The sequence below is a fragment of the Saccopteryx bilineata genome, chromosome 1 (assembly GCF_036850765.1).
Source record: "Saccopteryx bilineata isolate mSacBil1 chromosome 1, mSacBil1_pri_phased_curated, whole genome shotgun sequence".
Classification (NCBI taxonomy): domain Eukaryota; kingdom Metazoa; phylum Chordata; class Mammalia; order Chiroptera; family Emballonuridae; genus Saccopteryx; species Saccopteryx bilineata.
The window spans coordinates 259,870,952-259,886,414 of record NC_089490.1 but is presented as its reverse complement, the minus strand read 5'-3'; the positions used below and the strand labels follow the sequence as shown (position 1 = coordinate 259,886,414).

The following is a 15,463-nucleotide window of genomic DNA, read 5'->3' as shown; positions in this document are numbered from 1 at the left end:
TTCTGTGGCCCAGCATCTGGTTTATCTTGGTAAGCGGCCCATGTGCCTCTCAACTATTTTATGAATAAAGTACTACTTATCTCTATCCCAGAGTGACAGTGGAGAGAATTGAGGTTGACGTACTTTAACTTCCTTTAAGGATTAATCCTACCCAGCTAATATTAAGTGGCAACATAATATTTGAACCCAAATTTCTGACACCATATTCTGAATTCTTAACTTTCTCCTTTACATACGTAACTGAAGAAAAGAAACGGTTTTTATTTCACCATGCTTGAGTTTAAGGATTTTCATCAAAAAATGTTTAATAGTGGATCATATTCCATAATTCTGTGAGTTGCCAAGAAGGAAGATTTGATTTAAAAGAAATAAAAAGTTGCTACCATTTATGATTATGTAACATGATTACATTGAGCATGGCATCATTTAGCATCCAGCCAATTTTGTTTTGCTGTTAAAGGATGATGTATTTAGGTTGTGAAGCTGGATTTTCTTTCCAAACAATTTTTTTTTAAGATTTTATTTATTGATTTTAGAGAGAGTAGAAAGAGGAAGAAGGGGGGAGGAGCAGGAAGCATTAACTCACTTCTCATACTTGCACTGATGAGGCCAGCCTGGGGTTTTGAACAGGTGACCTCAGAATTCCAGGACAATGCTTTATCCACTGTGCCACCACAGGTCAGGCTAAACATTTTCAACCACTACCTAATATGCACACTATTAGGCAATAGTTAAAATAACACATTTTTAGATGTTTCAATTTTGTGAGCAACATTTGGAAAATCAATCTGAATGGAATAAAAATGGCATATAACATTCTAATAGAAATTTAGCTTAGTATTAAGTTGAACCACATGAAATTGTCATTTTTTAGTTAAAAATGATCAGCTATTTCTCATTTCATACTGTTCAACTTAATAAATTCTGATATTCCATCTGCATGAATTCAGCAGGAAAGCTCTGTTAAGACAGGACTTTTTTGTTGTTTTTTTCTTCGGGGGAGAGCGCAGACGCAGTCCCCCACTACCACAAATTATGCAGTCGAGTTTCCCACATTTGGGGAAATCGCAGGGGTCAGCACATCTGGAGTGCAATGGATAAGCCTTGCCCTGGGAAAACCACCTTCGTGATCATGGTATCTCCCCTGCCAGGTAAGTATACTTCTTCGGTTTTATTCACTGTTACGCACATGGAAGTCACTCTGGAAATTGTTAGTGAATTAATGAATAAGGAGAGCAAATAAAATATGGTAACTAACCTTCCATTCTTTTTTTAAAAAATTTATTCATTTTTAGAGAGGAGAGAGAGAGGGAGAGAGAAAGACAGAGAGGGAGAGAGAGACAGAGAGAGAGAAGGGGGGAGGAGCTGGAAGCATTAACTCCCATATGTGCCTTGACCAAGCAAGCCCAGGGTTTCAAACCAGCGACCTCAGCATTTCCAGGTCAATGCTTTATCCACTGCGCCACCACAGGTCAGGCAAAAGATTGTCCCTTTTTTTGTTTGTTTTTGGTATTTTTGTTACAGAGACAGAGAGAGAGAGAGAGATTCAGAGAGAGGGATAGATAGGGACAGACAGGAACAGAGAGAGATGAGAAGCATCAATCATCAGTTTTTCGTTGTGGCACTTTAGTTGTTCATTGATTGCTTTCTCATATGTGCCCTGACTATGGGGCTACAGCAGACTGAGTAACCCCTTGCTCAAGCCAGCAACTTTGGGCTCAAGCTAGTGAGCTTTTGCTCAAACCAGATAAGCCCACGCTCAAGCTGGCGACCTCGGGTCTCAAACCTGGGTCCTTCGCATCCCAGTCTGACGCTCTATCCACTGCGCCACCGCTTGATCAGGCTAACCTTCCATTCTTACACACCATGCCTTTGGGTTTAGGTTTGATGTAGGAATAAAAATAAAAAACATGATATGCATTAGTCTCTTAAAATGATAAAAGTTTAATTTAAAAACCTAATATACCCAAGACAATTAAAAACATATGTCCACACAAAAATGTGTACATGAATATTCATAGTAGCACTATTCACAATAGCCGTAAGTGGAAATAACCCAAATGTCTATCAACTAATGAAGGTTTAAACAAAATGCAGTGTACCCATTCAATGGCTATTTATTCAGCCATAAATAGCAATGGTAGATACTAAACATGAATCTTGAAAACATTATGTTCAAAAGAAGTTAGACACATGTATTGTATGATTTATTCACATAAGATGTTCAGAATGTGTAAATGAATACAGACAGAAAGTAGGTTAGTGGTTACCAGGATCTGGAGGCAAGGGGAAATTGGGAGTGATTGATAATGGACACAGGGTTTGTTTTTTAGGGTGATGGAAACATTAAGGATTTAGACAATAGTGATAGTTGAATATCCTGTGAATATACTAAAAACTGCTAACTTGTATGTACACTTTAAAATTAAGGGTGAATTTTATGGTATGAGAAACATTTCAATTTTTAAAAAGTAGAAACAAACCCTTTAAGTTGTCCTCAGAATATGTCAAAGTACACTATAAAATAATAGACATGTGTTTATAAATCTGAGAGTATTAGGAAATGTTCCCTTGTTTAATTATAAACCCAATGGAATGTTTGGAGATTTCAGTAATCTGACAGGGAACATTAAGAGGATTAACATGACTTCCCCGGTGTTAACAGCACCAATTTAAACTGCATCACACAAAAACTACAATCATATTAAAATAATTGTAGGAAAACAATACCAATCAGATTAATTACCCATTAGGGTTGTCATCATTTTAAATGCCGTATATTTATATAATGCTTTTACTTCCTTAAGTATTGAATTATGGCTTAAGATCTAGTGCATGAGAGAGTCACATCTCGAACCCCTTAATTAAAGGCAGCGAAGTGGGTGGGACTGGACAAAAATTTATTAGCAATACTGACATTCCAAGTTGGAACACAAAGTGAAGCAGGATTTAAGAAATCTAAATTCTAGCCTTCCATGCAGATAGTTAAATAGCAAGAACTAAAATAGCCACATCTGTAGTACCAGTTAAAAAAAACATTGAAATGACAACATACATACATATATAAAGTATATACATCCTGAAATGTAGACAATGGATTTTCCTATATGCTCACTCCTTTAGAAACATCCTCCAGATGAAAAAAGAGAGCACAGCACACAAAACTAGGGTTTGATTTTTTTTTGCCAAAAATAATATTAAAATTGTTTAAATCCCTCCTCCCCCAAGAGAGATTCCCCATCATTTCATAGTTAAATTTAGGGAGGGGGCAGAGGACCCTGAAGTGATAGTAATGTAGACCGTGGGCTGTACTTAATTTTGATGGCAAATTTACTGAAACCAGTATCTACGATATTTCACCTACATTTAACCACTGAGTAATTATCTTTTTTCTGGATCCAGAGATTCGGAAACAGTTCCTAAGTTTACGTATGACTTTTAGAAAATCTTCTACATCTGGATGCTTCTTTCCAACAAAACTTAAACCACATTTTTGGAGCAGGAAAGTGCTGCGTGAAGACGTGCTTTTCTTTTTTGTAATTTATTGATTTTAGAGAGGGAGGGGGTGGGAGGGAGGGGGTGAGGAGGAAGGAAAAGGAGAGGGGGAAGGTGGGGAAGAGGGAGAGGGGAGAAAGAGAGAGAGAGAGAGAGAGAGAGATCTGTCGTTCCATTTCTTTTTATGCACTCATTGGTTGATTCTTGTTTGTGCCTTCTCCAGGGATGGAACTAGCAAACTTCGCATATAGGGATGACGCTCTAACCAACAGAGAAATCCCGGCAGGGCCAAGAAGTGCTTTTCTTGCCAAGGTGTGAGTACCCTTGGCCCCTACCTCTTCAAGAGGAAAACAGTCCCCTGTAGACCTCACTTTACTGCTCTATTAGAAACCTGCAAAACTCCCAGTGCAGTCCACGACCACCCCCGACCCTAGGGAGCTCGAGCACTGCCTCTGCGCCGGGTTCCTGGCTCTCCTTCAAAAACGAGCAGCTTCTCCTTTAACTCCGCGCTCTGCAAGACTGTGCGGAGTAGTCCGGTTCCTCCCGCCTCCTTCTCCACCTCTTCCTTCCCCCTCCCATTCGAGTTTCAGGTGAATGGGTTACTGAGGGAGGAGGCGGCCGCACCACACCTCACCAGCTTCCACCTACTCCTTTCTTCTTCCTCGGGCGGAGACGGCGGGACTCCGGGAAGAGCTGGCCAGAGCGTCGAGGAGCAGGTGCGGAGCGCAGCAGGTGGGGCTCGCCGGGGCGAGGCCGCAGACCTCCCGCAGCCCGGCTCGACGTTGGTGCGCATGCCCAGGGGCAGATCGGCGGGGGTGGTGGGGTGACGGAGGAGGAGGACCAAGTAACTCTCCCGGTCCCGGGCTGCGTGCTGGCGGTCGGCACAGCGTTAGGTGTGCCCGCCAGGTGAGCGCGCTCCTTGGTTCTGGCCCTCCTTGGTGGGTCTGGCCGGGCAGGGCTGTAGTGAGTAAGCGATAGTTGGGCAGGGCGCCCGAGGCGCACGGTACCCCGAGTCCCCGCAGGAGGACCGCGGCGCCTGGGTCTGTAGGGGACGTGCGGGGGAAGGGCGCTTGGGGCAGGTTTCGGTGGCAGTTTCGCCCCTGGGCTGGGGCTCGCGGGAACCAGAGAGGCGCGGGTGCGCGGAGCGAGCAGCGCTAGGCTAACTTCGAGGCTGCGTTCCGGGGCCAGGGCCAGGGCCACTTGAAGACGCGGATCAGCTCATTCCGCAGAAACGCTTAATTATACGTGTGCCCCGGCTGCGCGGGCAACTTTTCGCTTTCGAGGGCGGGAGGTTCGTGAACAGTGAGAATTCTGCGCTCTCTCCTCCAGACTGCAGTTTTGCGGGGTCCTCAGGAGAGGGGCGCGGCGCAGCGCCCGGTTCCTCGGGGTCCTGAGTCCCAGAGCTGGAACCAGGGGGGCGCCCGCTGGCCGGGGGACTTATGTCCCGGGGGACCTCATCCTTTCCGCCCCTAACCCACCCTTTTGGGTGCCCCAGGGAGAGAGGGTGGCGGGTTGAATCCTGCAGTGACGGTGTGCGGTTAGCGACTATTTTGAGTTTTGAATTCACTTCGTGGGAATGGGGTGAGCCCGCGTGGATTTAAGCTGGGGGGAGAGGTATTTAATTTCAAGGGAGGATGTACTTCGAGGGAATCTGCTCACGCTCCGATTCTCAGCCGAGACCAAAGGCCTCGGGGCGGTCCTTGCTCGGCCAGCGCGCCCTGCCCGGAGTGCTTCTGGGCGCGGCGGGGGCGCGCGGATCCCAGGACTAGTCCCCGGCCGGGCCGCGGGGTGATGAGACCTCCAGGTCTAGCGGACATATTGCCTTTGTCAGAAGAAGTGTGCGGGAGAGGTGGGTTGAAGAGCCAAAACGGCTTCTGCACCTTGGGATTGGAAGAGCAACTCGGAGCTCCCCACCCCCCGTATCCTACGTGAAGTGACTGAACCGGAGGGGAACCAGAGTATCCATCCTCAGGCCGGCCCTGCGGCTGGCTGGGCAGACTGCCCACCTGGGAAATGACCTGGGACTGAGAGGAAGCAGCCTTCTTGTTTTTAGTGCGTGGCCCTCGCGCACATCAGGTGTATTGCTGGGATCCCTGGAAAAGAAAAACTCTTACCATTAAGGCATTGCTGGCGATTCTTGGTTTGATTGAAACTAGTTCTTTCTAGACGGAGATAGATTTCTCAAACTACTCATTCCGAACTGTAGCAGTGCTTCTTTTGCATCGTACATATAAATCTTTAATTTCTCTTTAATTTTTTTTGTCTTTTTTTCTTTTCTCTCAAAGATTTACTTATTTTACAGAGAGAGGAAGGGTAAGGGAGCGAGAAGTATCAAGTAATAGTTGCTTCACTTTAGCAACTTCTTCTTGCATGTGCCTTGATCACGCAAGTCCAGGGCTTTGAACCGGTGACCTCAGCTTTCCAGGTTGATGTTCTATCCACTGTGCCACCACAGGACAGGCATCATTTTTTCTCTTTTTAAAAGTTTTATTTATTGATTTTTAGACAGAAAGGAAAGGGGAGAGAGAATTGATTTCTTGTTCCACTCATCCATGCATTCATTGGTTGATTCTTGTATGTGCCCTGACTGGAGATGGAACCCACAACCTTGGCTTATGGGGATGACACTCTAACCAACTGAGCTACCTGGCCAGGGCCTATTTTCTCTTCCTGGTTTTTTAAAAATAGGCATTTTAAATGGTGGAGCCACAGTAATAGATATCTCCTCAGACAAAGAAACACTTTTGTTTTTTTGTAGTTTTGCATTTATTTAGTTATTAGGTGCCTTATTTGTTAGGAGAGGAGGATAGTGAGATTTAGACAATTTCCAGGCTAGTTAGGGGAATGATGGGCAGTGCCTCCTGTGTTCCAAGCACTGTTCTTAAAGCCTTTGTGTGTTATATCATTTAACCGACCACTCTGAAAGGTACACCTTATTAGAATTCCATTTTAAAGGTGAGTAAATAGCTTTAAATCTAGTTACCTTCTCAACTTTGAATGTGGTATGAATCACCTGGGCATCTTATTAAAATACAGATTCTGACTCAGAGGTAAGAGGTGGAGCCTGGAATTCTGCATTTCTAACAAGTTCCCAGGTGATGCTCAGGTGGTTGTATATTTACCCTTTTAATCTTTCCCCCTCAGGCGATGAGCTCTTAATTAATATTTGTTGAATGTAACTTAAAGGATTGTATATCCTGAGTGTTATGAGCGAAGAACTTCAAGATGAAGCCCCAGCTGTAATATGGGCTATTGGTTTTTATAAATCAGATATTGGTAGATAATCACTTTGTGCCAGGGATTAGGAATAATAGTGATGGTCAAAGCAGACCCTAAGTGCTTGTGAAGCTGGAGGCTGGTATTCAATTGAGGTGGAGATAGTGATGGTAAAAAAAAAAAAAAAAAAGGAAAAAAATTTAACAATTTAGGGGGGAAATTTGCTCTAAAAATAAAACAAGTTTAGTGAATGAAAGAAGTGACTGGGAGGGCATCACTGAGGAGGTGACATTTGAGTTGAGACTTGAACCGCAGGCACCTGCCATGTAAAAATCTGAATGTTCTAGACAGGACACTCACAAGATCAAGACCCTCCTTGGATTGATGCTTTTGTTCTAGGCAATGATTGTCAACATTTTTGGTGTGCTTAAAAATGATCTGGAGAATTATTTAAAAACGCAGTTACTGACAAAGTTCATCTATTACAGAGTCTCCCTAACTTTAAAAATGTAGGCAGTTTACTAATGATGTATCTATAACCTAAATAGAATCATTTAATATCAAGCACAACTTAAAAAACTTTTTAAAGGCAAATTAACTATTTCTGTATGTGATTAAAAAGGGACAGATTCTCCTTAAATATAATAAAGTTTATTTTTTACTTTTTGACAATTTGCTTTATTTAAAGTAATTTTGGGGCATAGTATAGTATTTCCAGACTTTTCTATTTTATCTTAGCTTGGTATTTATTTATTTATTTATTTATTTTAGCAAAAGAGAGAGAGAGAGAGTGAGGCAGAAAGACAGAGAGAGACCAATAGGGACAGGCAGACAGGAAGGGAGGGAGATGAGAGGCATCAATTCTTCATTGTGTAACCTCAGTTGTTCATTGATTGCTTTCTCGTATGTGCTTTGGGGAGAGTTCCAGCTGAGCCAGTGACCCCTTGCTGAAGCCAGAGACCTTGGGCTTCAAGCCAGTGATTTTTTTTTTTTTGTATTTTTTCTGAAGTTGGAAACGGGGAGGCAGTCAGACAGACTGCCGCATGCACCAGACTGCGATCCACCCGGCATGCCCACCAGGGGGCGATGCTCCGCCCGTCTGGGCTGTTGCTCTGTTGCAACTAGAGCCATTCTAGTGCCTGAGGCAGAGGCCGTGGAGCCATCCTCTGCGCCCGGGCCAACTTTGCTCCAGTGGAGCCTTGGCTGTGGGAGGGGAAGAGAGAGACAGAGAGGAAGGAGAGGGGGAGGGGTGGAGAAGCAGATGGGCACTTCTCCTGTGTGCCCTGGCTGGGAATTGAACCCGGGACTCCTGCATGCCAGGCCGACGCTCTACCACTGAGCCAACCAGCTAGGGCCCAAGCCATTGATTTTTGGGCTCAAGCCAGTGACCATGGGGTCATTCATGTCTTAGGATCCCAGGTTCAAACCAGCGACCCCTTGCTCAAGCTAGTGAGCCTGTGCTCATTAGCTTCGTTTTTTATTAAAATAGTTTTTGACCAGTAATCATTTTCTTTCTGTGACAAAGGCGGAGAGCGGGACAGACAGACAGGAAGGGAGAGAGATGAGAAGCATCAGTTCTTTGTTGCGGCTCCTTAGTTATTCATTGATTGCTTTCTTATATGTGCCTTGACCAGGGGGCTACAGAAGAGTGAGTGACACTTGCTCAAGCCAGTGACCTTGGGCTTGAAGCCAGTGGGCTTGAAGCCAGCAACCATGGGGTCATGTCTATGATTCCCTGTTCTGAAGACGGCGACTCCGCTCTCATGCCGGATGAGCCTGCACTTGAGCCAGCGACCTCATGGTTTCGAACCTGGGTCTTCTGTGTCCCAGTCTGATGCTCTATCCACTGAGCCACTGCCTGTTGACCAGTAAATATTTTCAAAGGGAGATCTTTTGTTATATGTTAACATTAGCTGGCTTTTCTGCTTAACATAGTCAACAGTGTTAGCTGCTTCTCTTTTGCCCCTCTCTCTCAGCTGTTTGATATATGTCCCTTTCACTGTCATGGCTTGCTGTTCTGTGCGTTGGACAATTGTTTGTTGTATCTTGGCTTTCTTTCTTCTTTGGGTGTGCCCTTAAAGCATAGTCACAGACTGTCTTGAAAGAGAGCTTTTAAGCCCTCCTGTCCAGTCCTCCCCTCCCCCACGAAATATCAAACAATTTAAGCTTTGCATAATTGGCATGAGATCAAATTGTTCATTGTTATTTTTGGAGGATGTGTGGGGTCAGAGTGAGGGAGATACTTCCTATACTTCCTAACATTAAAAGGAAATCTGACCCTATGGTGGTGTTTTATTTTTTTTCCTCAAAGAATTACAAAAACAGCTCTTTAGATAGTTGCCATAGTGGTCCTTCCAATGTTGAGTTCTCCAGGCCGAACATTTTCTGTATTTCCAATCATTTGTGTTAAGACATCATTTTTCTAGATCTTTTAAAATCTTAGCCACCCTCCTGGAGAGGCACTTAGCAGGAACATGATGCATAAATTTTAAGGTTATGCAGAAGTTTGCTGCTGCTGCTTTAAAAAATATATATTTATTGATTTTAGAGAAAGAAGGAAAGAGAGAGGGAGACAGAAACATTGATCTGTTTCTGTATGTGCCCTGACCAGGATGGAACCTGCAACTGCAACTTTTGTGTATTGGGACAACTTTCTAACCAACTGAGCTATCCAAGCTAGCTAGCTGAGACAGAGGTTTGCTTCTTTTTAATAACTGTATCATTCCTAGATCAAAGTACTATCTCTGTGAATTGTGCCTGAGTTTGGGATAGTATGTTAGCTTTTGTTGAAATCCTCACCAAGGAAATGCACTTTAAAAAATGAACAGAACCGTTATTGCCCTGGCTAGGTAGCTCAGTTGGTTAGAGCATCATACTGCTCTGCCCTGGTTGTGGGTTTCATCCCCAGTCAGGGCATATACAAGAATCAACCAATGACTGCATAATAAATGGAACAGCAGATCAATGCTTGTTTCTCTTTCTCCAAAATCAATTTTTAAAAATGAACAATTATTAAGCCAGATCTCTATTCAGTACTTATACTTTTTTTTAATTGAACTTACATTTTAAAAAGGATTTATTTGGCCCTGGCCGGTTGGCTCAGTAGAAGAGCGTCGGCCTGGCGCGCAGGAGTCCTGGGTTTGATTTCCGGCCAGGGCACACAGGAGAAGCGCCCATCTGCTTCTCCATCCCTCCCCCTCTCCTTCTCTCTATCTCTCTCTTCCCCTCCCGCAGCCAAGGCTCCATTGGAGCAAAGTTGGCCCGGGCGCTGAGGATGGCTCTATGGCCTCTGCCTCAGGCACTAGAATGGCTCTGGTTGCAACAGAGCGACGCCCCAGATGGGCAGAGCATCGCCCTGTGGTGGGCATGCTGGGTAGATCCCGGTTGGACACATGCAGCAGTCTGACTGCCTCCCCATTTCCAACTTCAGAAAAATACAAAAAGGAGGAAAGAAAAAAAAAGGATTTATTCATCCCATCAATATTTGAAAATGTATACAGAATACCTAATTGCCTAAATACTGCAGTTTCTCACCTTCAGGACAACCACTTGCTGTGAATACATTTGCTTATCTTTCTTTTTTTTTCTTTTCTTTTTTTTTTTTTTTTTTGTATTTTTCTGAAGTGAGAAGCAGGGAGGCAGAGAGACAGACTCCTGCATGCGCCTAACCGGGATCCACCTGGCAAGCCCACTAGGGGGCGATGCTCTGCCCATCTGGGGCGTTATACCATTACAACTGGAGCCATTCTAGCACCTGAGGTGGAGGCCATCGGGCCATCCTCAGCAGTTGGGCCAACTTTGCTCCAATGGAGAGCTTTGGCTGCGGGAGGGGAAGATAAGAGATAGAGAGGGGGAAGGGTGGAGAAGCAGATGGGTGCTTCTGTGTGCCCTGGCTGGGAATTGAACCCCGGACTTCCACACGCTGGGCCAACACTCTACCACTGAGCCAGCCGGGCAGGGCCTGCTTATCTTTCTTAATTTATTGTTTTACTTAGTTACCTCAATCCAGAAGTCAGGATTAACCTCCATTTGACAGAGGATGGTAGTGAGGCTCAGAGATGAGGAACTTGAGTCAGGTGTGAGCTTTTACAACCACTAGGTTTGTTTCAACTCATCTTTTGGGCCTTACAGAGAACTTGAGTGTTGATGTACTTGTAGGCAGTGGGTTTGTTAGCTGCAAATCTGATAAACTTGTCTTATCTATGGTATGTGTGGTCATCACTAGAGATCTCTGTCCTGGTGGACATAAAGGGTCCATTCTCTCATCCTAATTAAGTTCTATTATTCAACCCCTTACAAATCTGCCTAACAGCACTGTACACATTAAGAATGTGCTCAAGATATTCAGGATTCTCTCTACATTTCCTTCATCTACCAGTCTGGTAACCTCAAAAAAGGAGAAGTTGGTGTGACATGACTTGTTCTTAAATTTAAAATCTCTGCTATTGGAGGAGACATGGCAACTAAACTCTGAATCTAGGAAATAGCGGTTTGGAAAGGAATTTTATTGTCTAGATTTTTAAAGAAAATTTATTGATTGTTTTAGAAAGAGAGGAAGGGCAGGGGGAGAGAAAGAAACACATTGATTTTTGTTCCACTCATCCATGCACTCTCTTGTATGTGCCCTGACCAGGGATGGAACCTACGAGTTTGGAGTATCAGGTCAACACTCTTAACTAACTCAGCTACCTGGCAGGGCCTATCTGGATTTTTGACAAAACTTAAACTGCAGCCTGGGTCTGGATTAATTTACAATTTTCAGAAACTGTCATTGAGCCTGGAGTTTTCGGCAGTTTTGAATGAGTGAGTGGGTCATAGGTATAGAAGGAATAAGGTGCCCCTCTCGGGTCAATTTGTCACTATTTGACATTCAGATTCAGAAGTAGGGTCCTGCCTTCCATAGTGTCTAAATTTAGTTTTTCTTAGTATTTTTTCTGAATGTCAATTAGGGAGACATTTGCTAGGTAGCTCAGTTGGTTTGAGTGTCGTCCAGATACACCAATGTTGCAAGTTCAATCACTGGTCTGGGCACACACAGTAGTCAACCAATGAATGCATAAATAAATAGAACAACAAATTGATATTTCTCTCTTTTTCTTTTCCCCTCGTTCTCTAAAAATTACTAAAAAATATCAATAAGCCTGGCCAGGTGGTGGCACAGTGGATAGAGCATCGACCTGGGATGCTGAGGACCCACGTTTGAAACCTGGAGGTTGCCGCCTTGAGTGCAGGCTCATCCTGCTTGAGTGAGCGCTCACCAGCTTAAGGGCAGGATGTCTAACTTGATCATGGGATCATAGACATGATCCCGTGGTCACTGGCTTGAGCGCAAAGGTCACTGGCTCAGCTGCAGCCCCCAGGTCAAGGCACATGAGAAAGCAATCAATGAACAAATAAAGTGATGCAACTATGAGTTGATGCTTTTCATCTCTCTCCCCGTCTGTCTGTCCCTGTCTGTTCCCTTTTCCCCAACCACTAAAAAAAACAAAACAAAACAAAACAAAAAAAACAATAAAAGGGAGACATTTAATCTGGACTTTTATAGCACCACACTATTTTGGCCTAAATTGCTCACTTACATTGTGTTTGGGTGCTAAGTTACAGGGCTTTGTGCACCTATGATTTGTGGACTTTTCTGTATGTTATAGTTCAATAAAGCAGTTTTTAGAAATAGAAGAATGTAGAGAAGTTTTCTTAACTCATGTTTGGAAAAATTTATTGATGTTACTAATATTCACTATATTTTCATCTTTGAGGTTTTACCTAATATACATTTGGGCAGTATTTTATTAAGTCATTTTGAATTGACTTTAAGGATGTGGAGGATAGCTGCCATTGATATTAAAAAACAAAATTTGAAGAATCTGAATTGATTCACTGTTCCTAACATAGTGATGTAAAATTGCACATACTTTATTTGAGAAGGAAAAAAAGTTAGACACTATAATATACTCCGTTCTAGATCTTGTTCAAGTGTCCCTTCTTCCTTTCTGCTTCTCCTCATGTCTTTGGTCCTCCCCATAGTGCACTTTATCATGTAGGTCAGCCCTGAATAATGCCAATTTAATAGTTTTTTCCTTTGTGCGTGACCTTCCAGAGAACTGTGTCTCATACTTAACTTCCACAGGCTCCCCTGGTATAGGGGAGGCACTTAATAACTTCTTTGTTGATTGAGTGAAATTGGAATAATGTGAGGAATTTTAGACCAAAATCATTTTGCTTTTCCCTTAGAGAAGAGGACTCCTTTTTTTTTTTTTTTTTTGCATTTTTCTGAAGCTGGAAACAGGGAGAGACAGTCAGACAGACTCCCGCATGAGCCCGACAGGGATCCACCCGGCACGCCCACCATGGGGCGGGGCGATGCTCTGCCCACCAGGGGGCGATGCTCTGCCCCTCCGGGGCGTCGCCATGTTGCGACCAGAGCCACTCTAGCGCCTGAGGCAGAGGCCAAGGAGCCATCCCCAGCGCCCGGGCCATCTTTGCTCCAATGGAGCCTCGGCTGCGGGAGGGGAAGAGAGAGACAGAGAGGAAGGCGCGGCGGAGGGGTGGAGAAGCAAATGGGCGCTTCTCCTGTGTGCCCTGGCCAGGAATCAAACCCGGGTCCTCCGCACGCTAGGCCGACGCTCTACCGCTGAGCCAACCGGCCAGGGCCAAGAGGACTCTTTAACACAGTGTTTGTTTAATGTTTCCCTCCCATAATTTTCAGAAATTAAGCCCAGTGTTGAAGACTTAGAAAAACAGAAGGGGAAAACAGTCCCACCATTGATTTTGTAATCATTTGTAATGAGAAAAGCATACTTTTAATGCAGATTATGCTTTAGTTAACATCAAGGGATTAGTATGTGCTAGACTTCGCTAGTTATGTACTTTCACATGCATTCTCATTTGAGATGAACTTTCCAAAGTAATATGAAACTATAAATTAAAATTTTTTTCTCATACTCATCTTTCTTGTTCTTTGAAGGAATTATTTAAAAAAAATAAATACCATTTTTACTTATGCTGTAAAAGCTTTGAATTATTTATTTATTTTTAATGGATCGATATTAGGGAGACAGAAAGAGGAAGGGAGATAGAGAAAGAGAGAGAGAAACATTCATTTGTTGTTCCACTTAGTTGTTCACTTACTGGCTGCTTCCCAATACTCCCTGACCAGGGATCGAACCTGCAGTCTTGGTGTTTCGGGATGACTCTCTAACCAACTGAGCTAAGGCGCTTTGTGAATTTTTTATTACTAAAATGTAGAATTTCAAGTTTAAACAGTATTTGTATGCCAGTGATGCATGGGCATGGTGCTAAGTACTGTGAGGACCTCCAGGCTGAAGGATTTCTTCGCTCAGTGGTTTCCTGTGCTCAAGGAATTCCTAGTCCAATGTATAAAAATAGCAATGGGATGGACAAGGGAAATAAACATGGTGTGAGAGGTTACTTGAGTTTGGTATCATTAGATTTCTTACGCAAGGGAACCCTGAGCTCGGTAGTAACACCATTACCCTACTTTTGTTGCTTAGATCAGCTTGTCTTGGGAGCTGAAGGACATTGCTCATCGTGAGGATCAGGTGACCATCAACCATGTCATCGAGGCCTTTTGAAAGTCCACCTCCATATAGACCTGATGAATTGTAAGTAAATAGTTCTTCAGTTTTCTTTCTGAAAAATCTGTTACATGAAGAAAAAAAAAGCATGCCTAGAATTAAAACTTTCATCTATTTGTTTGCCTTTAAAAATAAGACATTTGTATTCAGTGAAAAATGAGTTTCCCTCTTACTCATAACTTCTAGTAAGACAGTTTTTCTCTGCAGAGACAACTATTATTACTTGTATCTAATGTTTGCTTTAATGTAGTCTAGGCTTATATTTGTGTGTATATATTTCTTTTTGATTTTTATAATTGATTTGAAGCTTACATATTAGTGTCTTATTTAAATGACCATTGGCAACATAGCATCAATTTTTTAAATAACACTTTTATTAAGATAAAATCCACACCATGCAATTCACTCATTTAGAAAAGACAGTTCAGTGGTTTTAACATATTCACAGAATTATGAAAGCATCACCACAATATTAGGACATTTTTGTAACCCCATCCCCAAAGAAGCCTCCTACACATTAGCTGTCACTCTCCTGTACTCAGCAACCAGCAGTCTGCTTTCTGTTCTGGGTTTGTTCATTCTGGACATTTCATAAATGAAATCATACAATATGTGGTCTTTTGTGATTGACTTCTTTCACTTAGCATAATGTGTTCTACATTGTCAATTTTAAGAGTCATAGTCATTCCTGCCATTATACATATAAAACAGGAAGCAAAGTTGAGGATTCTTGACATCCCTAGTTATTTGGGGATTAAAAAGCAAATTCTTCAATTTTAAATTTGTTACGTAGCATTGCTAGGGATCGCCTCCTTTAAGTAGTTTGTGCTTTAACTCTTTGATAACCGTAGTTGAGGATGTTTTCATATTACATGGCTTCCTGACTAATACTTGAACATGGTATGGACACAGTTGTTTATAACAACATGGTCATTAAAATGTTAGAGAATATAGTTACTGGGTAGTGTTCCAGTAGCCTGATGTTTATTTTGTGTTGCTTTTTTAAACAATGGTGAAATATAGTATACAAATAGAAAAGGGCACAGAATGTGTGTATGAGATCATGAAATACAAACAAAGCAAAATTACCACCTGCGCCAAGAAACAAGACCTCGAAGTCCTGTTCTGACATTTGGTCCCCTTGCTTTTCTCTGTTA

General features: G+C 43.0%; 1 protein-coding gene and 1 non-coding gene across 7 annotated transcripts in view; one reads left to right on the top strand and one right to left on the bottom strand.

Moving 5' to 3' along the window:
* Positions 1–995: 995 nt before the first annotated feature.
* Positions 996–1,159, bottom strand: LOC136321365 (U1 spliceosomal RNA). Its single transcript, XR_010728623.1, has one exon. It is a non-coding gene; the product is annotated as a U1 spliceosomal RNA (small nuclear RNA).
* A 2,763-nt stretch (positions 1,160–3,922) lies between these two features.
* Positions 3,923–15,463, top strand: part of OCLN (occludin) — a 60,285-nt gene continuing 48,744 nt past the window's right edge. Inside the window, exons 1-2 of one of the 6 annotated variants that reach the window (XM_066241847.1) lie at positions 3,923–4,211; positions 14,223–14,333. In XM_066241847.1, the coding sequence (XP_066097944.1) occupies positions 14,284–14,333 (50 nt within the window). In that variant the 5' untranslated portion in view covers positions 3,923–4,211; positions 14,223–14,283. Of the gene's footprint in view, positions 4,402–4,438; positions 4,536–4,631; positions 4,787–14,222; positions 14,334–15,463 lie in introns of those variants that run through there. The other 5 variants (XM_066241827.1, XM_066241855.1, XM_066241837.1 and 2 more) reach the window with 5 other exon arrangements.